Source organism: Sphaerodactylus townsendi, linkage group LG03 (assembly GCF_021028975.2).
Source record: "Sphaerodactylus townsendi isolate TG3544 linkage group LG03, MPM_Stown_v2.3, whole genome shotgun sequence".
Lineage (NCBI taxonomy): Eukaryota > Metazoa > Chordata > Lepidosauria > Squamata > Sphaerodactylidae > Sphaerodactylus > Sphaerodactylus townsendi.
The window spans coordinates 34,236,213-34,259,106 of record NC_059427.1 but is presented as its reverse complement, the minus strand read 5'-3'; the positions used below and the strand labels follow the sequence as shown (position 1 = coordinate 34,259,106).

The window sequence follows — 22,894 nt, the reverse complement described above, 5'->3', positions numbered from 1 at the left end:
CCGCCTTGTTCGAGCAGGGCGGGTGCTTTCCCAGCGGCCGGTACGGCCCAGCTATTGGCCCCATCCTTGCCAGCCCTGCAGGTGGCAGGCCAGGTGCATCCATCAAACTTCTCAGGAATGGGGGGTGGAGTAGGGTAAAAAACCCCAATATATACAGTGTTATCTTTATTTTAAATGTCAAAAATTATTTGCGGCTCCAAGTGTTTTCTTTTCCCATGGAAAAAGGGTCCAAATGGCTCTTTGAGTGTTAAAGGTTCTCTACCCCTGCTCTAGTGTATATATATATTTCTCTGCTTATATCCATCATCCATTCATTCTCTATGAGTTATCCCCTTTTCCCATCTCCTCTCTGTTAATAAAACTTTATTCTGTTTAAATGTAAAATCTGCCTTGGTATTATTTTTTGTGAGCGCCACATTTTTTGTGTGTGGGGTTTGCCCAGAAAGGTTTAAGTAAACGAGCATCCTTCACGTTCTGCGTCAGCTACAGGACTGAGGGACATTACTTTTATTATACCAAACGCTACCATTTCTTAAGCACCTCAGTCCCTGAAGGGAAAGGGTGGGAAAACCTGAGAAGTCAGGTCAGTGAGTGGTTTCCCTGCCTGAAAAAGTTAAGGAAGAGTGTGTGTGTGTGTGTGGGGGGGGGGGGGGGGGTCCGTTGCACCTACTTTAAACAAAAGTGTGTATATGGAAGATCATACAAGGAAGATCGTAACTGTCAGTATCACACTTAAGTTAGGCCTCAGTATCCACCATACTCCCATGACAACCACCATATTCAGAAAGCCTTCTCCTTGAGGCGTTCTCATATTCAGAAAACCTTCTCCTTGAGGCATTCATAGGCAACAGCCAGTTCATGGGTTTCCTTTGTGGAAGGTCCAGTCCTTTGGAATAGCTTACCAGAGTGAGCATTCGTTTTTGCCAGTTTAGGAAACTGTACAAGACTGTCCCATTTCAAAGGGCATGGGAGGTAGAAATGTTTTGGCAGATTTCGCTGCGTGTTTTTAATCTCTGTGCTGTTTTTTTTTTAACTTTTTATCAGTTTTCTAGGCTACTCTCCCCTGTTACAACAGGCTCAGAGAAATTTCCAGCATTTACATTCCAATAAAATCAATATAACAGTAAACCACAATGGACGTGTGTTGTTACTGGGCTTGGGTTTTTAAGTCCTTGCAACTCATTCTTGTACTGTAAACTACCCCGAGTCTGAGAAAATAGGGAAAGATACAAATATGTCAAATTAAAAAAAAAATCCTGGGCAAGCTGATGGAATTTTCATTAACTAGTTGTTTATAAGCTACCTCTTTAAATGTTGATTTCATGGAAGAATTCTTCAACAAGTGCCTTGTAATACATGCTGCATTACACAGTGGGTATATTCTACCTACTGATCATGTTTCATATTATTTTGGACTCTTTTGATTTCCTTAGATCAGGGGTCGGGAACCTTTTAGACTCAAAGAGCCATTTGGGCCCATTTTCCCCGGAAAAGAAAATTCATGGAGCCGCACCCTGGGGGGGGGGGGGGATTCCACTTCCTTCTCTTCCCCCCCCCCCCCGCCTCTGGGGGGGGGGGGGCGGGGGCGCGGGGGCCGCTTTTTTCTCTGGGGGGGGGGCGGGGGGGGCTGTTGTTTCGGCTCACTGCTTCTGTTGCTGCTTCGGCTGGTTTCACTTTCACCGCTTTTGCGGCTCCTTCCCCCCCCCTTCTTCGACCTGTCAAAAAATCCCCTGCGTTGCCAACTTTCAGGGCTGAGCTGTTTCGGGGATTTTGGGCGGAACAATAGTGCTGGCTTTTTTTCTCTTTGGGGGGGGGGGCGGCCCGGTGGCGGGGCCTTCTTCTCTTCCCCACAAGTAGCGCGGAGGCCGCTTTTTTCTCCTAGGTGGGGCGGTGTGGCGGAGGCCCGCTTTCTTCTCTCACAGAGGCGGCAGCACGGGGCGCTTTTCTCTTGGGGGAAGCGGTGCGCTTTCTTCTCTGGGGTGGCCCGGCGCGGAGGCGGCTTTCTTCTCGAAGGCTGGCCAGTGGCGGCGGCGGGGAGGCCGCTCGCTTCTCTCCCCCCCGTCCGGAATGGCAACGCAGCGGCAATGGAGTCTCTGCGCGGGGGAAGGGGGCGGAATCCCACGCTGCCCAGGAAGGGGCGTGGAGCCGCACCACAGGCTCTAAAGAGCCGTTTGCGGCTCGCGAGCCGCAGGTTCCCGACCCCTGCTTTAGACAGACCTGCACTTTAAAATTCACTTTTCTCTGCAGGTCGTCACAGTAGGCTTTCTGGTCTCTCTCTCTCTCTCTCTCTCTCTCTCTCTCTCTCTCTCTCTCTCTCTCTCTCTCTCACTCACTGTCTCTCTCTGATTTTTTTATCCATTCCTAAAAACACTTTAACAACAAAGAGTTACAGAGCAATCCTGAACAGAGTTGCGCCTTTCTGAGCCCATTGAAGTAATATATATATATAATTTCAGTATGCCTATGGTAATATAATTTTAGCATTATTAACTGATTAACTGGAACCTTTTTTTTCCTAATTGATTTTATCATATTTATTTTTTACATGAGCATGCTGCCTTTCTGCCCTATGAAGACTCCCTAGGCACTATTATATGAATGTGATATTAAAAATACTAAATGAAAAAGCATAAAACATAAACAGCATCCCAGGCAAAGGAGGCTAATAACAGCAGTGACAGCAATCACATAAAATACTTCTGTATGTCCCACGAGACTAAAAGATCGTATGAAAAACCTGAAAGAGCTGGGTTGGGAGATAGAAGGAGAAACAAAGAAAGCTGGGGTGGCGTGGCAGAGAGGGCTGCGCATTTGGGTAAGCCAAACTGGACCCTCCCCCAATGCCATTCAAGTTCAGTAGGTGAATTTATACAGCAAAATAGATGTAATTCGCCCATATACGTAGAACACATACAGTACAGCCCTGAACAGAATTATAATCTAAGCCCATTGACTTCAATGGATTTAGAAATGTATAACTCTGTTTAGGACTGCACTGTTACTGATTATAATTGATTATTACACACTTGATTACTTGCAGATGAAAGAATGATGTTGAGATGTGAGAAAAAGTAAGTGTTCTATCAGTCATGTGTTGTAGCCTTCGTAATGAAGATGCTGATGTGGACCACTCAAGGAACTGTACCCAGTATAATTTTATCTGAGGGCCACTTTTTGAACGGGGTTTAGTCAAAACCTCTGGGTTTGACCAACTTCATGTAGAAGTTAACCACCTAACTACCTCAGACAAAGCCAAGGAAAATCCTTGCACTGGTATGCAGTTTGGTTTTCTTGTGGTTATATGTAGCTGTTAGCCCTGTAGGACCTAGACTGTATCGGGCCCATACTGTGCTAGTATCGTGCTGAGGGATATATTTTGTTGAGAAACAGTGGATAAATTAGACTGCTTTTTAAAACAAATTATTGACGTATTCTTTTACAAAGGAATACCACGAAACAGAAACTTGTTTGACACCTTGTAACGAATGGTTCTTTTGTGCATTTACTCTCCTTGCATATTTTTTCATATATTGGAAATTCTGCCACCATTGCATCAGCTGAATCTCAACCAGCTCAGTTGTTTAAAGTGAACTGTAGTGGAGCAGGCCTGCTGGTGTTAGCACAGTGCCAGATTGAGTAAAGGATTCAAAATAAATGAGAGAATGCAATTCCTCTGTCCCTCTGTCTGTATATGCCCTATCAGTTGTTAGAAAATACCGCAGGCCCGTAAGCATAGAGTATTCCAGATCTCACAGAGTTCCCACTACCTGGAAAATTGTGCCAGCCCTCTGGCATAGCACATGGCCAAGATGGCTGCCTGCCCCAGACCAGCAGCAAGAGTTCTGTCCCTTTTGATGGTCCCAACCAGAAGAGAGTTTTATCCTTGCTCCCAAGAGTTTCATAGTTCCCAGTTCCCACCCCCTTGACCTAGTCATTCTGGGTCAATGAAGCTTTTCCTGCTTCCTCCAGGAATCTTCTTCCTGATGCCCATCTACACTTTTAATATCTCCAAATCTGTGATACCTGCCTGGAGAAGCAGGGTGGGGTTTGACATCCCATTGTCCCTTGCTTCCTCCTTTAGCATTTTTAAAAGGTGGCTGAGATGAGGCAGGCAAATAATTGAAATGACTTCCCCCTCCCTCCTGCCCAGAGCGGGAAAATGGTTAAAACGTTCCTTCAGACTTCAGTGGAAGATGCCATTTCTTCACATGGCTCAACACCTGATCACACCAAAGCTTGACCCAGCTAATGATGGTAATCTGGCCTCAAGCTGTGACATTTTCACAAAATTGCTTGCTGATAAAATCTCTTTCATCCACTGGGACTTGGAAGCCAAACTGAGAGCAGTTCTTGTACTTGAATGTACGTGAACACTTGTTTGTCCTTTTGTTATGGACAGATTGAGGTTGCCAACAGATGATGACAGTTTTCAGAGCCACCATGTGTGCTTTTGATCCATGTTTGTTCTGGCTTATAAAATTATGCTTGAGAAACATCATGGAGACTCATCATTAATGCCTCCTTAACCAAGGAAGTTATTCTTGTTCCTTTGAAGGAAGCAGTTATTTGACCTGTGCTTTAAAAAATCTTGATTGTCAAGAGATGACATGGCGAAATGTAGCCCAATCTCCAGCATGCCTTTTAAGGGAAGATCATAGAGCAGTGGTTCTCAACCTTCCTAATGCCGCGACCCTTTAATACAGTTCCTCATGTTGTGGTGACCCCCAACCCTAACATTTATCCATTTTACAGATGGAGAACACTGATGCAGAGAGTCTTAGGCGACCCCTGTGAAAGGGTTGTTCGATCCTCAAAGGGGTTGCGACCCACAGGTTTAGAACAGCTGGCATAGAGCATATGGTGACAGAGCAATGCTACAGGTTGACACATCTGCATTTAACCCATTTCAGTGTGGTCTCGGGCCTTGGATCTGAGCGGAGATGGCTTTAGTTGGACTGAGGGGTGATCTTCATTTAAAGTTGGGCAGGTTCAGTTATCCTTTGCTGATGCTGCTTAGATCTTCCAGGGGCCTTTGATACAGACAATTTATCACATCATCCTTATTCATCGGCTGGCATATTAAGTTGTGTTGGAGGAGTAGCTCTTCAGTGGTTTCTGTCTTTTTTTGTCTGTTGGACACTGATGGAGCCCAATAGATGTGCCATGTCTGATTCTGGGCCCTTCTGCACATGCAGAATAATGCACTTTCAATATACTTTCACAAGTGTTTGCAAGTGGATTTTGCTATTTCGCATGGTAAAATCTAGCTGCAAAGTCCATTAAAAGTGGATTGAAAGTGCACAATTCTGCATGTGCAGAAGGGGCCACTGTGCGCCTCAAGTTACTGCGTTGATCCTTAAGCCCTTCAATATTTAGCTGAGGCCACTGAATGAGATTGTCTGAATCTTTGGGGTTGGAGGTCATCAGTAGGCAGATAATATCTGGCTCCATACTTCATTATCTAACAGCATGATCTTAAGGAGAGTTACTCCAGTCTAAGCCCATTCATTTAATTGGGCTTAGACTGGAGTAACTCTCCTTAGGAGTTCACAGTGAGCCTTCAAATGGAACTGTCCTGGCTCTGGACCAGTGTTTTGACCATGAGGCTAAGGCAGATCAAGCTGAATCTGAAACCTGACAAGTCTGAGGTAATGCTGTTAGGAATATATGCCCACAAGGGAAATCCTACAAGGAGGTGTAATTCTTCTGTTCAGTGAGCTGCTTTAGGTCCCCGCTGAGGATAAAAGTGGCATATAAATAATATCTAAATAAATAAAAGTGAACTCTGCATTTTTGTTTTTGAAGAATTGGCCATGTTGTTTAATAAATCACATGAGTTGCTGCATTGCATTGGAATATGCAAAGGCATATTCTGTTAACTCAGTTGCCCCAATGCATTTCTTGATACTGAAAAGTCAAGCCGGAGCTTGATCTGATCACTGCTGAAGCCAGCAAAAATTCTGCAGAAACTGAATGGCCTAATTGAGCTTATCAACAGAAAGTTTTCTGCACACTCACATATGTCTTTTAAATTAACTAAATGAATCTCAGCCCCATCCCTAGATCTAGTGACGCTGTTAAGAGGAAGCATTTTCTCATTCCTTTCAGCTACTCTTTTTGTTCTGGCCCAGAGCTAGATCGACTGGGGTGCCCTGATTTAATTTCATCTAAAAGTTGACTTGTTCTGGCTGGAAACTTTACCATCTACTTTTAGCACTTTTGTGTGGGCTTTCCTTTATGCTAGAATATAGCATTAAGAAATTTTTTTTCAATAATCACGATTTAGTGACCTATTCTTTCTGCCAGCAATCAAACTTTTTGGATATAACTGTCTTCTAATGAGAAAAAAAATTGTGAGTGGATTTTTTTTGTTCAGCCCTATCAAGCAAGGTCTATAGGGTTATGTTTGCAGAAGATTGTGTGAATGGATATGTTTTTGAGTTGCCAAAATTCAATACCATTTCCTAAAATTGATTGCCCATCTTCACAATTCTAAGACAGTGATTTGTAAACCTTCTCCCCCTTTTATAGTGACGAAAATACAAGAAAAGATCTAAAAACGTTGCCTGTGTTTCCTACCAAGACGCTTCAGGAACACCCATCTCTTGGTTATTGGTAAGAACCATTTATTGATTTTTCCCCCCTTTGGTCTCCTGCCTTTTCTTCAGACTTGGCCTAGCATGGTTATTTTGGACTATGTTATTTGTGCAATAACCCTGCAAGAATGTGTACAGTTTCACACTTATGTGTTGAGGAAGCGTTAAATCTACTTTGTTTAGACCCAAATCCTACCTTCTGCGTGCTACATCATGCTGGCTCCTATAAGCAACTAAACATACATGTGTAAATCTTTCTCATGACAGTTGACCTTTGCTTCCCAGTGTTTTAAAACTGCTGGGCAAATACTATAGATATATTTAATCCCAGACACTGCAAGTAAACACTACCAACGTTGAGAAACCTTTAAATAAGCCTAAATCTAGGTCCTGGCTTCACGGTGAGTTTACACAATTAAGATCTTTCTTCTACGCCCTTAGACGTTTGAAGAGACTTAAGAGTTTAGTTCAAAGAATAGCCAATAATACATGGCTTCGAAAGGCTGCTGAAAAGTCCAGTCGAAACTAATGTTGGCACATGGGAACTGTTACTCAAATATAGTGTGTGTAAATGAACAGAGATGTTTCTAACTCTGCTTGAAGCAAGATTCATCGTTCAGCAAAAATAAAACACATTTCACCCTCTGTGATAGCTGTCAAATATATAAAGGTTTTGCTCCTTATTGCTCCTTATTGGCAAGGTCAATTTATATTTATAAATTGAAGTCTCAAAATGAATTCTCTTCCTTTTCTTCTTCTTGTGGGAGAGGACAGTTCATAGACCCTTTCCATTATCCGAGTCCTTAATTCTGCATATTGAAATCACTGGGATTTAAGTAGTGTCCCTGTGTGCAGGATTAATACACCAATGATTAAATGTGATTTACCCAAACATGTGCAACTAATTTCAGTGAGCATAGCCCTATTAATTTTTTGCACACTATCAGTGTGCACACTCCAAATACTGGTTATGGCAATAAATGTATGTTGGATCATCTTCCATGTGGATCAATTCCTTGTGGATCTTACCATAGTTAAAACAATCAATAAGTAGTTATTGAGGAAATGGGTTACATGACTCTGGGTCTTTCCCACCTGAAAGGTGGAATAGAAGCGTCCCTGGGATAGCAAAGCATGCCGTCTCTGGGGGGCGTTCACATAGCAGAAGCTGCTGCAACGCAGCAACACCATCATTCGCAGTGCTGAAGCAGCATGGAAGCATTGCATTTTCGGCTCAGGCCGAGGTTTTCAAGGGGCATGCAACGACTGGAAGGCAGTTTCCACCACCCAGCCGACACCTGCTCCTGCTGGCTCTGGCCATGGGGGCGTGTCCCCTGGCCTGCACAATCTTGACGAGGGGAGCCAGCAGGGCGGAGTAAACCAGCGGTTAGAGGAAGGCGCGAAACCTAATCTGGAGTCGGGGGGGTGTGTGCATTGCACCGGCATTGTGCGGCGCGCAGCACAGTGCCCTGTGGAAAGACCTGTATTGTTATATGCCTAAATTAATAAAAAGAAGGTTTGCCATTGCCTTCCACATAAAATTTCATGTGTAGTCCAGTTTTCTCACTAGGACTTACTGGGAAGTTGCATGAGCCATTTGTGGGAGAGGAAAAAAGAGAATCCATTAGTCTACACCTAGCGTCAGACCGTCTTTCCCAAAATAGTCTGCATTATATCTTTCTTTCCTGCAATATTGACAGCACTTCCTGATGCAGGCAGATATGGCTGCCCCTCCCAATGTAATTCTACTCCGTTTACTAAGTCTAACCATGGTGAAATGTGATGGCATCAGATTATACAAAGGGGGTGGGCATGTGTTGCCTAACCCAGCTCTTGGCAAAAGCTTCTGGCAAAGTTCAGCTCTGCTGTGTTGAGGCGGTTTGCCATTTTGTCAGCAATAATGAAATAATCCAAGTGATATCCAACGTAACTGGATTAATTATCTAATCAAGGTGAAAATTGCTTCACTACTTCCAAATGCAATCTGAAACATGTCCTACAAAGGCTTATAGAGCTTGGGATTTGAGAATATCCCATGTGAACCCACATGACCTTCCCTTCTTTGGGAGCCTACCATCCCGTAACAATATCACAGTTATGAAACGCCATCTCCAGATGGCACCTTATCAAAGTACATTTTTACCAGGCCCTTCATGAAACCACTACTTTCAAAATATTCCTGCTGTTTTTATGATTTGTGATGTTCATTTGTTTTACTGATTGGTTTTATTGTTCATGTTTTGTCACACACATCGTTTTGTAAGGAGCCCGATGATTTCAGGTGATTTCAATCCAGTCAGTCAATAAATGGGATATAGATGCCACTCCACCATATCAAGGAGAGGGCCCATAGTTCTGTCTCTCTCATGTCTTGAATTAGCAAATATACTTTGCAGAGCAGTGGAGTATCTCTTCTCTTATAATGAGTATATTTCCAGACACGGCCATACAGTTCTCAGCATCAGTCAGTTTTGTCCGTCCATTAATGGGCTGTTCTTCTTTTTTCCACAGCGAGGATAGAGTCATCGAACATTACGTAAAAATCAAGGGGCTGACCAGAGGGCAAGCCATTGTTCGGTAAGTAATGCCTTGGCTAATTTGGGAAGTGGGAGGAGCTTCACTAACCATGCATTCATTTGGCAGTTGGCTATCCATGGTACAAATAAGACCGTAATAATGCGGGGGTGGAAATTAGATAAATTTCTTTATTTTTGCTTTAAAAAACCCCTCTTTTTAAAAGAGTGCCCTGCAACTTTCTCCAAAAAGAAAGCTCCTCCGTAATTTTCTTTCCAATACTAGCGCAAAGGGAGTTCCCTATTAGGAATGACTTGGGTAATTGTTCTCTTTACATGGCATTGTATGTTTTGATTTACAAATTATTACACTGTGAATTTTCTCCTACTCTTCATTCCATTATGCTTAACGGAATACTGTATGATGAGCCATGTGTGATTTGGGAGACCTAGGTCACAAACCTCTCTGGATAATCTTAGCCAGATTACAAACTCTCACCCTGACCTGCTTCACAGAGTTGTTATGAAGGAGGCGTATGATTCAGTGGAAAGACCTGAAGTTTGCATGTTCCCAGGTTCAGGCTCCAGCATCTGCAGCTAAAAAATATCAGGTTGCAGGTGATGTGAAAGATCACAGAATCATTGGAAGAAACCACAAGGGCCATCAAGTCCAAACCCCTGGCATGCAGGTACACTATCAAAGCACCTTTGACAAATGACCTTCCAGCCTCTGCTTAAATATCTCCTACATTAAGATTGGAGAAAACCACTAATAAGGTGAACAATGCGATACCATGTATAAAGCAGCTTTATAGGGAGGTGGGGACTATATGTACCACCCTGAGCTCTTTGGAGAAAGGATAGGATACATGAGTATGTTGGAATCTGGATTTGACCTTTCTGGCATTCTGCCACTCAATAGAGTACTTCTGCTGCATTTTAATCCTGCCCTTCCTACAAGGAATATGTGGATCTCCCCTCCTCCTGTGGCAGCCATTTTGTGATTGCACCCTTGAGTCAGAATTCCAAAGGTACTCACCTGCTCAAAAAATGTGAGGACCCCAGCTCAAGTAAATTGATTCGTTACTGATCCAGCAGCAGAAATGATGTGAGCAACTGCTAATTGAGCTCGACAATGTGAAATTCTTCTTAGATTTCAATGAATGTGGGAAATAGGTCAGCTACCTGTCATGCCCCCACAGAGCCTTTGTTTATTTCCCCTTTAGTTCCCACTTAATTGAGTATGGGTTTAAGCTATATTTTTGTATAGTATTCAATTGGGAGACCTAATTTAGTTCTATTCCCTTTAAGAAGCTAGGGCTTTGATCGTTTCTATAAGTTATTACCCAACAGCCAATCCTGGTTTGACAGTTAGGGGCCAGCGAGCTGGGTGACTGCAACTGATTAGGTGCCAGCGAGCTGGGTGACAGCAACAAGTTAGACAGTCAGATGTGTTATAGACTCTCAATTATTTAAGTTAAACAGTCAAAGATGTTATAGATTCACAGTATTTAAGTTAAACAGTTATAGGTATTTATAGTCTCACAGTATTTACAATAAATTCCAGACTCAGAAAGCTTCTGCAACAAGTAACCTTTATTTAGGTAGACCGGGGAGGAGTCAGGGTCTATCAACATTGTTACAATTAAAGCTTTAAGTATTGAACTGTTAACTGAGTCAGTGGGTCTTACATTCTGCTTTGGCCGAGGTGCAGGCACCTAAATAACCACCTAGGGGCAGAACAGTCCTAACTTGAATGTTTCCAGTTTCCAAAAGGCAGTGAAAGTTTTCAGTGGTGGTGAGAAGCAAGTAAAGAGAGGAACAAAAGAAGTCTGCCTAGCAACTTGGGCAGAGATTGGTTCCTATGAAGCCCTAAAAGTAGCTGGGCATGGGAATATTGAAGTCTTCTTAAGCTAGGAGCACTGGAAGAGAGATTGGTTCCTGTGAAAGCCCTAAAGTGGCTGGAGCATGGGAAGGTGAAGTCTTCTTAGCTGGGAGCTGGCAGAGAGATTGGTTCCTATAAGCCCTAAAGTGCTGGGCATAGGAAAATTGAGTGCTTCTTTGCTAGAGCACCCGGCGGCAGAAGAGATTGGTTCTAAAGCCCTAAAGTAGCTAGACACAGGAAAATTTAAGTCTTCTTTGCTAGGAGCACCCGGCAATACAGAGAAGAGAGAAGAAACTCCTCCAGAGCCAACAAGCTCTATTTCACAAAGCAAGACTAGAAATAAAAATACCACTACCAAAATGTTAGCATCTTTGCAGATCAGGTGAATGTATTGCAGCTCAAATGCTCTAAGACATGTAGAACCTCCTAGCTATTTATCAATCTGGAAAATGCAGCGACTGAAGAGAAATATTAAGTTGTAAGGGCAACACAACAACGATTTTCTATGGAAAGGTCAGCTAAGAATCGATCTCCCTCTAGGTATGAATACATCAGAAGCCTTGAATATCCAAGACAAAAGATGGAGAAGGATCAGAGAAAAGACAAACTTCTTTAACAACATTATGTGTGGTTTATCCAGCAAGTTTCAGGGATTGCAAACAAGTCAACAATCAGAATCCAACAGCAAGAAGAACAATCACCAAACCAACTGTAGACACCCATCTACATGAGAGAATAGAGGAATAAGAATGTCACCTCACATTCCAAGAAGGTTACACCCTGAAGTGCCAAACAAGTGTGGCATTAAATCTGCAACTAAAACCTCGTCTTCCACACATCCCCACCAGAACAAGAGCACTAAGTCGGAGGCTCAAATTATAGCAGTGCCTCTTGTGGTTCTAAAAGGTGGCTATGGAAATGAAGATCCTGGAAGCCAAAGGCTGATGCGTGGCTGACTGCAAAGACAAAGTGAATTTCTTAAAAGCGAAAAGAAATCATTGAAGAACAAGCTCCCTTGAGGCCCAGGAGCTGACTCGTCAGGCACAGTTCACAAAGCCAGAGCCCGTCAGGCACAGTTAAAAGCCCAGGAAGGCGGCCCATCAGGCACAGTTAAAAGCCAGAGCGGCCCTTGGAACACATCAAGCCCAGTTAAGCTGGAAGGGCTACGACAAGCAAAAGTAAAACAGCCTTGTCAACACACTAAGAAAAAAAACAAAGAGCAAAAGAGAAGAAGCTGATAACAAAGAGCTCAAGTTTTGGGCAAGGCCTTAAAGAGAGTTTATTTACCTTCGGCTCTGAGGAAATAGAGGAAAGACCCTATGATGAAGGTATCTTCCTATTTAATCCAACAGTCATCCAACTTTGGAGAGAGGCGACACTGATTGAGAGGAGAAAAATTCAGAGTAGAACATCTGGCAGCTGCAGAGATCAACAGAACTAATGTAGATGTCCAAAGAGTGCAGCAATCCACTTGGTCCAGTTCAACACAGCATAGCATGGTTGCACCAGTAGTGGTGAGTCAGCAGACGAGGAGAGGTACCACAAAAGGAGCTGCTAAAGTAATCCAACAAAGCAAGTCAGTTGTAAAATGAACAGAATGAGGGAGAAAACCTTTACAAAATCCAGTTGGGATGCCCAATTCGACTCTGGTTTTAGACAGGAGCAGAGAAGTCTCCCTGAAGACACAGTTGTACCTGGGTATCAGCTTCACGGTTATACTCTACTCCATCATCAGGCAACAAATCCCATTATGCAGCCTGACATCCCAAATTTGTCAGATGTTTTGAAAACTACCCTTTCCAGAAATCCTAGAAGAGAGATTTAGCAGACAGAGAGGCATTCAGAAGTTTTCTGATAAGCCAGAAGACTACCACTTTGGAAAATTACATTTCCAGAGCTCTCAAGACCTGAAACTAGATGCCGAGGGAAGAGCTGACCTTGCTTATAGCCCAGTTTGGGAACAACATCGTCAGGCGCAAAAAATAAGAAAAGGATATGCAGCACGTATGAAACCCTCCCATGGCTTTAGAAGACGAGCATGTGGAGTAGATTAGGCCGAAGATAGACATCTTCAGAAATAGAAACTTCCACTTCTACAAAAGGCTTAAAACCTTTCCAAACTTGCAATGAAGATTGCAAAACTGTGGGATTTGACAGATCTGCTTTCAGAGATGGGTCTGCAAAAGAAAACCAGGCACCTTGGGACTTGCATGTTTTGGATCAGCATTTTGACTCAAAGAGAGAGTTGCTCGACAATTGCCCTTCCCTGAAAGGAGCAATGGGGTAAAGAAGTTTTAATTACAAAGAGAACCATCAACAAGGTATCCACCATATTCATATCTTGTAAAGATTTATATCAAAGAATGGCTAAAGAAAGAAATGATCTCAAACAGGTTGCTTCTTTTGTACCAAAATTTAGAGAGAGAAAGAAGTCGTTCAAAGTTTAAAGGTAAACCTCAAGTTATGGTTAGGAAGACAGAACAAATACAAACTTTCAGTCAAACAATTCTCAAAATGCCAAGCCATTGGAAATTATGTGTCCAGTCCATAAAAAAATTGCACAACCTCAATGACTGCAAAGAGTTCAGAGAAATGCCTTATGAAGCCTGTGTCCTACATAAAACGAAACTGTGTTTTAAATGTTGCTCTTTCAAAGAACCATAGAGACCAACGAATGCAAAAGAAAGGTAAAGTGCCAAGAATGCTCCAGTGAACAGCATTGTTCAGCATTACATCATACAAAACCACTTCAGTTACCAAGAAAGAGACCAAGGAGCCAGAAGGAAATATCCTGGAGAACCATCACAACCAAGGAGAACAAGAACAGCAACAGCGACGTGCACTGCCAAATGATAGATGGAACAAAAGATCACGTGCCATCCAATTTGTCTCACAGATGTTTTACTCAAAAGCTTCCTGTATCAAGCCCAGCATTATGTATGTGGCATTAGGCCTTTCATGATACTTCATTAGCCACTCAAGGTTTTGAGGATGTTTAACATACACTCAGAAGAGATAGAATATGTCACAAGCCACATGTAGTGGAAATCAAATCATGACGGGAAGAACAACACAGGATTTGTTCTGCAATCCAACTGATGGGACAGAGCAATTTTAAACTACCTCTCCTTGAATGTCAACATATTCCCTAAAGGCGAAGACAAATCCCAATAAAAAGAGCATCATACGCATCACAAGCACCTAGGTCTATAGCAGACAAGATACAGAGCTTGACCCAAATGTAAATTCTGCTGCTTATCGGCCTGAATTGTCCAGAGGTGTTAGTAGTCAAAAAAACAAGTGAAAGGTCCCCAGGAATGCCCATTTTGCTCAGAAGAGGAGTTAGGGCTGGGTGGACCATTCCTAGGCCCAGTTTGTTTTGAACCACAAAAGAATACCTGAACATACACACCTTCACCATGGGGTTTATATACCAAATGGGCGATACGCAGATGTTGGACTACCAAATCACATCAGATACAACATCACTTAGCATGGGAGGAGTTAGGTCATCAAGCGTTTAAATTACAGTCATATTATTAGCCAGCCTTGTCCATAGAAGACAAAGCGTTTCCCTAGCCATAATGAAGAGAGAGTGTCAGCAGGATGAGCAGTGGATGCTGCCTTCAAAGAACCCAGAGACAAGTTACCAAATAATGCGTCATTGGCGTACAGCGCCTGAAAGTTCGGAGAGTGAACTAGGAAAGGTGTAATGAGAGGTTTGATGTACCTGCATAGTACTATGTCCAGTGTATGAAGATAGAAAAAACCCAGTATTGCAGAGCATGATGAATCCCATCAGTAATTCATCAGATAACAGGTGTACCTGATATACGACCATCAGCGGAACTGAGAAAAAACAAAGTCATGTACAGAAAAGCAAAAATCAGCTAAGCTGTAAAATCGAAGCCCAGTGAGAAGAATGGTACTGAATCAGAACCTGAGATAGATGATTTGATGCATAAGTTGATTGTTACATCCTCTATGCAGCAAAGAGGAGAGATGTGCATCAGAAGGAGATAGAAACATACTAGATCCAGAAGATGATCTCATAGTAAACAGTTGGCACTCGAGGCGTTCCAGACATGTCCTGGGCTCGAATGTTGTTCTGGACAAGTTCGAGAAAATAACAGGTCCAACACAAACAGGAAGTAAAAATGAAAATATCTCTACAAAACACAAAAGAATTTCTAAACAGGTCTGCAAATGGCTTTTCAATCCACCACATGTGTCCCCATATGGGAGGGGCATGGGAGAGTGATAGGGATAAAAAGACTCCCTGGATGCTATGCCTTTGAATGTTAGCAATCTTCCACAGGGAGTCATGGATTACATTGATGGCAGGAGGTGGGCTCTAGGTCAATAGTCAGCCTGTAATGCCAATTTCATGGACTAGAAAATCCAAGCATTTTAACACCAACAACTTTGTTAGCACCTATCCCAGAGTGGACCTGATATAACTATAGCCTCAGATTTAAAAGGTACACTACAAACAATGGCAACAGGTGCAGTCTTTGGCTAATGCATTTTGGAAGATGGAAGAGAGAATATTATTTGCCATTGTTACAAAAAAAAAACAAATGGGAAGAACCCAACCAGATCTTCAAGTGGAGGCGTGGTCTTGATGAAGGAAAAAAAAAAAAGAATCTCCACGGAGGTTCTGGCCATTGTGGGCAGAAGTAGTTCAGGAGGACCACAGAGTGCCAAGGTTAAAATAAGAACAACTAAAGCAACAGGTGAAGAAGACTTTACACAGAATTGATAAACCACAGTTCAACTTTCCAGGAGCAAGGCGGAGGAATGGCTGCCTTCCCTTTACATGATCACGGCAGCTCAACTCAACAAACATACTCTAGAAATAACCACAGAAACTTCAGACCCACGGTGTTGCAACAGACAAACATGAAAGGAGGCTCCTCTCTTTGTGATTGGATAAATGTCTTGTGGAAAACATCCATTTTCTGCTACTTAATGACTTTAACCCTGAATTTAAGAATGAAGATGGAGAATTCTTCTTTATTCAAGGTTCCTGAGCGTTGAACTTCAGTGAACCACAAACGGTTTGAATTCTACAGTAAGATTGTTGGATTTATAGTTAGCATAGAAGTTTATAGTTATAGTTATGAGAAGTTTACAGTTAGCATAGTTTGATAATATGTATTAGGGATAGATAGTGATTAGAGTAGTACAGTAAGAATAGTTAAGTATAGTTAATGGAAGTTGATAATTAAAACTTCCAGAAGGAGAGTTTTAGAAGTGTCATGCCCCACAGAGCCTTTTATTTCTAACTAGTTCCCACTTATTAGTGGGTTTAGCTATGTTTGTATAATTATTCAGTGGGAGGAACCTAATTTAGTTCCTGTCCCTTTAAAACCCTAGGGCTGGTGTTCCTATAGCAGTTATTACCCAGCAACCCGTCTGGTTTTGACAGTTGGGGGCCAATGGAAGTAATTTGACTGCAGCAGTTAGGTATAGCGGAAGCTGGGTGACAACAACAAGTTAAGACAGTCCAAGATATTTATAGACTCTCTCAGTATTTAAGTTAAACAGTCAAAGATGTGTTATAGATTCACAGTATTTAAGTTAAACAGTTATAGATGTTATAGTCTCACAGTATTTACAATAAATTCCAGACTCCAGAAAGCTTCTGCAACAAAGTAACCTTTATTTAGGTAGACCCGGGAGGTCGGAGGTCTGTCAACATTATTTACAATTAAAGCTTTAAGTATTGAACTGTTAACTAGCAGGTCAGTGAGTCTCCCTACTTTGGCAGGCACCTAAATAACCACCTGGGGGAGGCAGAGACACTACCTTCTGGCCACCTTGAGGAAGAACATAGCCATGCCAGAGAATTCCAATGTGAATCAAAGCTGTAGTATAGAGATCTTAGTCACTACAATTCGAGCCAAGTTTGTAATGCTCAGCTGTCATAGAGGCATGCAGAAGAAGTTGAGCACCTGGCGAATTCCTCTGGATGTTTGACAGCCTAAAAATATGCTTTTTTCCATTTTACTGAGCTCTCCTGAGATTTGTCTTTGCAATGAGCTGCTTTGCTTGAACTCCTTTGTAAACAGAATTGAGGCGCAAGCATTAGCTGATCTGTCCTAAAGCTTCTCTCCCCCCCACACACCCCACACCCCATGTATAAAACAAACTGTAATATGAATTTAACTAATGGAAAAGAAAATATGTTCTAACAGAAGATTGTGCAAAATATCTGATTCGTATACTTATTAACCTTTCTCTAGGTACATGAAATTGGTTGAAGCTCTGCCTACTTATGGAGTCCACTATTATGGAGTAAAGGTTAGTGATCGCTGGAAGACAGGGTGTTTTGTTTATTGCATGACATTGGGGTTGTCGGAGAGCTTAAAGAAAAGCATGATGGAAAAAATACTGCAAAAATAAAACCTCAGCATCTAGCAGTGTAGGGGAGGGACCGTGGCTCAGAGGTAGAGCACCGCCTTCCATGTACAAAGTCCCATGTTTGAACCTTGGCATTCCTAGCAAAAAAGGAGGTAGCAGAGAAGACCCATCAGCCTATCTGAGATCCCAGAGAGTCAGGCCCCTTCCGCACACGCAAAATAATGTGTTTTCAAACCACTTTCACAACTGTTTGCAAGTGGATTTTGCCATTCTGCACAGCTTCAAAGAGCACTGAAAGCAGTTTGAAAGTGCATTATTCTGCATGTGCGGAATGAGCCTCAGTCTAAGCAGAGGACAGCAAACAAACTAGACCTCCAAAACAATCCTCAGTATATTTTCCTAGGAGTAAACTCCCTGGAATAGACCTGCATAGTATTCTAAGTAGACTTGCTCAGGATTTCCCTCAGAGACTGACTCAGTATAAGGCAGGTCATATTGAAGGTCATAATTTACCATGGTAGATGGAAGAAAATGGATTATTCAGTCAGAACCGTTCTTTTTTTAAAAAAAAATAGGCTAACTGAATGAATTAAGTCAAGCTGTCAGTTCTTTCCTAAAGATGTGGGGTCCCAGTGCCAAGCACGGAAGGACATTAAGCTTTCCCTTCCCTGGGCCACAGTCTGCCTTACTGAGGCAAACCAACAGGGCCACTGGGAAATCCTTGGTCAACGTAGCTGGGTGTTGTGGGTTTTCCAGCCTGTGTGGGCATGGTCTGGTTGCTTTGGCTCTTAAGGTTTTGCTGGCATCTTCAGAGGTATGTCACATGATGTGTTTCTCTCTGTGGCCCAGTGCAGAGTGATTGTATGGTGGGGTTTGTATTTTTTTGTCCACTTCACAGGGGGTGAGCCATATTTGCATGTGTCTGAGGGGAATTCATTGACAGTTGCATTTGCTGGTGTGTTTGAATCCCATGCACATTTGCAATCACAAAGTAGCCTTACAAAAAAATCACTTGTTCTTCATCACACCCTTTCAATTTGCAATAGAACCAGCAGTTTGTGCTGTAAGGATTACTGTGATAGCAAACACTTTGAACATACTAATGGGCTACATGAATTCAAAGTGTTATCACGGTTATTATTTGGGGGCCCAACGAAGAAGAGCTTTGTGAAACTTGAAAGCTTGCACGGGCTTGTCAAGAGAAAGTGGCACAATAAAAAAAATCACAACCAATGCTATACTTTAACCCACTTCCATTCTCTATGTCTTTTGTATGTGAACTCGTAAAACAGTTTATGGAAGGGAGTATACCTAGAGGACTACTTTCTTCTCAGTGACTCAATGCTACTGTACTTTGGACGAAGCTATTTCAGTATCCCGATTGTTTTTATTGCTCGCGGACTCTCCCCAACTTGTGCCCCGCCCGCAGCCGCCGTTTCAAAGAATGCAGGCTTCTCCTCCCTGCTGTTTTTGGCCTGTTTGCACAGCATCTTCCAGCTGGGAAAGGAATGGCAGACCCCTTTAAACAGTAATCCTTGCGCCGTTGAGTGCAGGTGTGCTAACAGAGAGCGCCCTCCGTCTGCCTAACTTGCAGATACTTGTTGAAGAGTAAAGTAGATAAATGTTATACCAGCTCTGTGGGTTTTTAAAAAAAAAACTTTTTTCTCCCATTTTAATTATACGTATTCTTCTCTTCTTACAGGATAAACAAGGAATCCCGTGGTGGCTTGGAATCAGTTATAAAGGAATCGGCCAGTACGATTTGCAAGATAAGGTCAAGCCGAGGAAAGTAAGTGGATGTGTTTTCAGCACACATATGCAGAGGCGGGATAATAAAATGGACTGCCAGCACTTGTTTCTTTTGTTAATTGAAATAATTGAATCCAGTAAAACAGCTTCAGTATGAAACATGTCTTGGGGATAAAAGAAAGTTCTTCCTTTCTCAGATATTGGCAGAATTCTGGGAGTATCTGTTCAAATGTACGTGGCAAGAAAAGCAGATGGAAAGATTTGGTTTTTCCAGGGTGGTGTTTCCTTATTGGTATGATTAAGTGAGAGATATGGAACAGGAAGGGACGAATTGTGCCCGTTTGTTGATGGCAAAATGGGAAATGGCTGTCTTCCTCCAAAGATTATCTCTGCGCATAAAGCAATTCAGCATGTTCTTTGTTTTCTACTGGGTGTGTTTGCTGTGGTTCTTGGCTCTTGGGGCCTTAGCCGCATCTACTCTGTGAAAAATGCTCCAAAAGCATTTTTACAAAGCCCTGTAGTACTGCTTGTAAAAGCTTGTTGTGTTCATACTAGCTGGACCCAAAAAACCCAGCTGTTTGACTGCTGATTCAAAATGTGGACTTTGAAAGCATTCTTATATGTGGCAAAAGTAAAGGGCCAGACTAAATCAGACATAGGCTGGGAAGTCATAATAGCCCTGAAGTAAGCCGGGTGAGTTGACCCTGCAGAAGTAAGCAGTATTGCTTTGACTTGTCTATGTTTGCTCCTGGCTGCCAGTAGTCTTCCAGAGGAGTAGATTCAGGCGAGTAGCCATGTTGACCTGAAGCAGCAGAAAAATAAGTCCAGTTGCATCTATTAGCCGCCGTTAATCCAAGCTTCATGAAACCCTCCAGATGTTATAGACTACAGTTCCCATCATCCCATGCTGGCAGGGGATGATGGGAACTGTAGTCCATAACATCTGGAGCCCATGAGTTTATTTACAATGTGTGTTAGACGACAAAATTTTGCTCAGTATAAGCATGCACACGAAAGCTTATAACAAGAATGAAACTTTGTTGGTCTTAAAGGTGCCGCTGGAATCAGACTTTTTCCCCCAGAGCAGTAGTTAACCAGAACTTTCTCTGCAAGTTAAATTGTCTGCTTCAGACTAGGTGTTTTTTGAGAGGTGAAGGGGAATCTTGACTAGGGGCCTCGGAAATGTGCGTCTTCTGGATAGTGAATTTGGAGAAATAACCATTTGAGGGTTCTAATAAAAGTCCATAGTTGGCTGAGAGTTTGCTCTCTGCCTCTGAACTCATTTGAACTGTATCGGGGGTGCTGTGTGGTTTCCGGGCTGTATGGCCATGTTTTAGCAGCATTCTCTCCTGATGTTTCGCCTGCATCTGTGGCTGGCATCTTCAGAGGATCTGATAGTTCTTCAGAGGATCTGAAGATGCCAGCCACAGATGCAGGCAAAACGTCAGGAGAGAATGCTGCTAGAACACGGCTGTATAGCCTGGAAACCACACAGTACCCCAGTGATTCCGGCCGTGAGAGCCTTTGACAATACATTGAACTGTATCGTTTTCCTACGGACTGTGCCTTCGATACTGACACAACTGAAAATAATTTCAGACCTCTTTACAACCAGGGTAGGAAATAAATTGTACTTGTAAATGGTACCTTCTTGACTTATGTCTGGTTATAGGGTGGACAGGATATTTTCCAAAAAGATAACCAAGACGGTATAGGAAAGTATAAGGGCTCTAACTCCAACACACATGTGATAGCCTGCAGGATCATTAAATAAACATCTGAAGGATTTCTCATGTACCCTTTTGGCTTATGTCTGCTAAAAAGATGGCACGCCCATGTTCAGAAGCCATTCAGTTTAGTCAGTCAGAGAAGTGGACCATGATAACAGCAAATGAACTCCCCATTGTCTTATGCTATTTACACATAATTGGAAAATCCCATCTTTCCAAGATCACCTGTCTCCAACAGCCCTGTGCAAAGTTCCTAATTAGGGCTTCTCAGAGTGAGATTTGTGTGTACCTGCAAGTTACTTAAGGCAGCCACAGCTTCCTTCACCTGTTCCTGTTCTCCCTATCCCTGGCTTGCTGTAACAAATGGGCCTCCAGGTGTGCTCGGTGAGAGAGGAGGAGCAAGCAGGAGAAGTTACGATGCTCTGTCGAGGAATGTACAGTTCTCTGGGTTGCAGCCTGGCAGCCCTATGTGAAAGTGGTATGAATGTAGCGTGTTATCATTCTGTTGGCCAGAGCACAGGAAGTCATAACTAGTGGGTTTAATTTTTTTATTGTTTACTTTTTAGAATCTCTTTTCCATGGCTTTACTCTGTGGTTGGTTGGTTGTTTATTTAAAGTGCTGGTTACTGTATATAAGGTTCCCCTAATTTCTACCTGAGGAGAGCCCCTCCCCTTAAATGTGCCCGTACTCAGTACTGATAAGTACCTCCACACAAAAAGCCGTGGCTTTGCTGCAGTACGTAGGCCAAGGGCTACACTTTCTTCCTGATTTGTTTAAGAACTGTGTGACATGCAGAGGTGCAGTCAACACATACTTTTTAGGCTGCAGAGTACCAGCATTTGTACCAATTCATATGTTTCTCTGCTACTTGTGCAATTCATTCTGAGGGAAATGGGCAAATCATTATTTCTTGCTGTTGTAGTTCCTGATTCACATAGGATTACCGCAGAAACTGCATCCCTTTAATAGCTGCACTGCAGGCGGAATTGACAAAAGCCTTGCTCATTGCTGTTAGGAATGCGCCCTTCCTGCACTCGCCCTGTATCTGTGTTGCTAACCCACAATTAGTAGATCTCCCTGGCACAAAAAGAAGTGGTAAGCTAAAATTCAGTGTGTTGGTCTAGGGTCAGACCCCCCCCCCCCCAAAGTATTCTGTGACAGTCTATAGTTGTGAATGCAAGGCATTCTTCCCATGCCTCATTGAGGTGAAATCCAGTCAGTTCAATTTGTGACTGTGATGTGGCATGAGAATATATGGAAGATGATATTTTTTTGCCCATGAACTGCTACTTGGAGCAAAATAACTCTTTTTCGTATGCCCAAGCATGAAGTTTTGCATTACCACACTACTTTCCTCGGCCACTCCTAAGAGGCCCCTTTCCTTGTCCTAGGTACATGATGTCCACATGAGGTTCATTCCTGAACCAATTTAGACATCTGGAATGAGCTCTGAAGTCCCTTGGAAGAACTCATTTACCTTGAAAAGGTGCAGGGAGGAAACTTAAGCAAGTGTAGAGATTATGCTTGAGGGGAAACGCGCCTTGTTTCTTCCCAGCCACACCTTTTGGCTTTACCTGCATATCCGAGCCAAAAGCTGGTTATTCTGCTATTCTTCCTGCCCCCCAGAGCATTTAGGGGTCAAACATCTTATACACAGCTTCTGCCAGCTGCATATTTTTATTCTATTGTTCTATTCTATTTCTAGTCAACTTCTATTTTTGCCTCTGTTTTCTCCCAAACTGAATAACTATGTGTAACTTTCCAAAAGTAGTATTAATGGAGTTGGGGCAGGGATTACCTGGCTATCTTAAATGAGCTCAAGTATTCTTGGCTGGATAAAGGTCTTAAGGGAACTTTCATAAGTATCCTGCATCTCTAGACACAGTGCAATTATGTGCACAGTTATTCCAGTCTAAGATTAATGAAATCAGTGGACAGACTGGAGTAACTCTGCACAGAATTACATCGATAGTTATCGCAAACATCGTCCACAGCCTCTGGCTGAATTACCAGAGAGGCTGTTCTTGTAAGGGTCAAAAGGCCAATCGTTGTGT

General features: G+C 42.7%; 1 protein-coding gene across 10 annotated transcripts in view; it reads left to right on the top strand.

Annotated features, from left to right (window-relative positions):
* Window positions 1–22,894, top strand: part of FRMD4B (FERM domain containing 4B) — a 287,088-nt gene that overhangs the window by 208,721 nt on the left and 55,473 nt on the right. For all 10 annotated transcript variants that reach the window (XM_048489959.1, XM_048489957.1, XM_048489960.1 and 7 more), the window contains 4 exons: window positions 6,532–6,615; window positions 9,108–9,173; window positions 17,243–17,300; window positions 19,063–19,149. In XM_048489959.1, coding sequence (XP_048345916.1) covers window positions 6,532–6,615; window positions 9,108–9,173; window positions 17,243–17,300; window positions 19,063–19,149 — 295 coding nt within the window. The remainder of the gene's footprint in view (window positions 1–6,531; window positions 6,616–9,107; window positions 9,174–17,242; window positions 17,301–19,062; window positions 19,150–22,894) is intronic.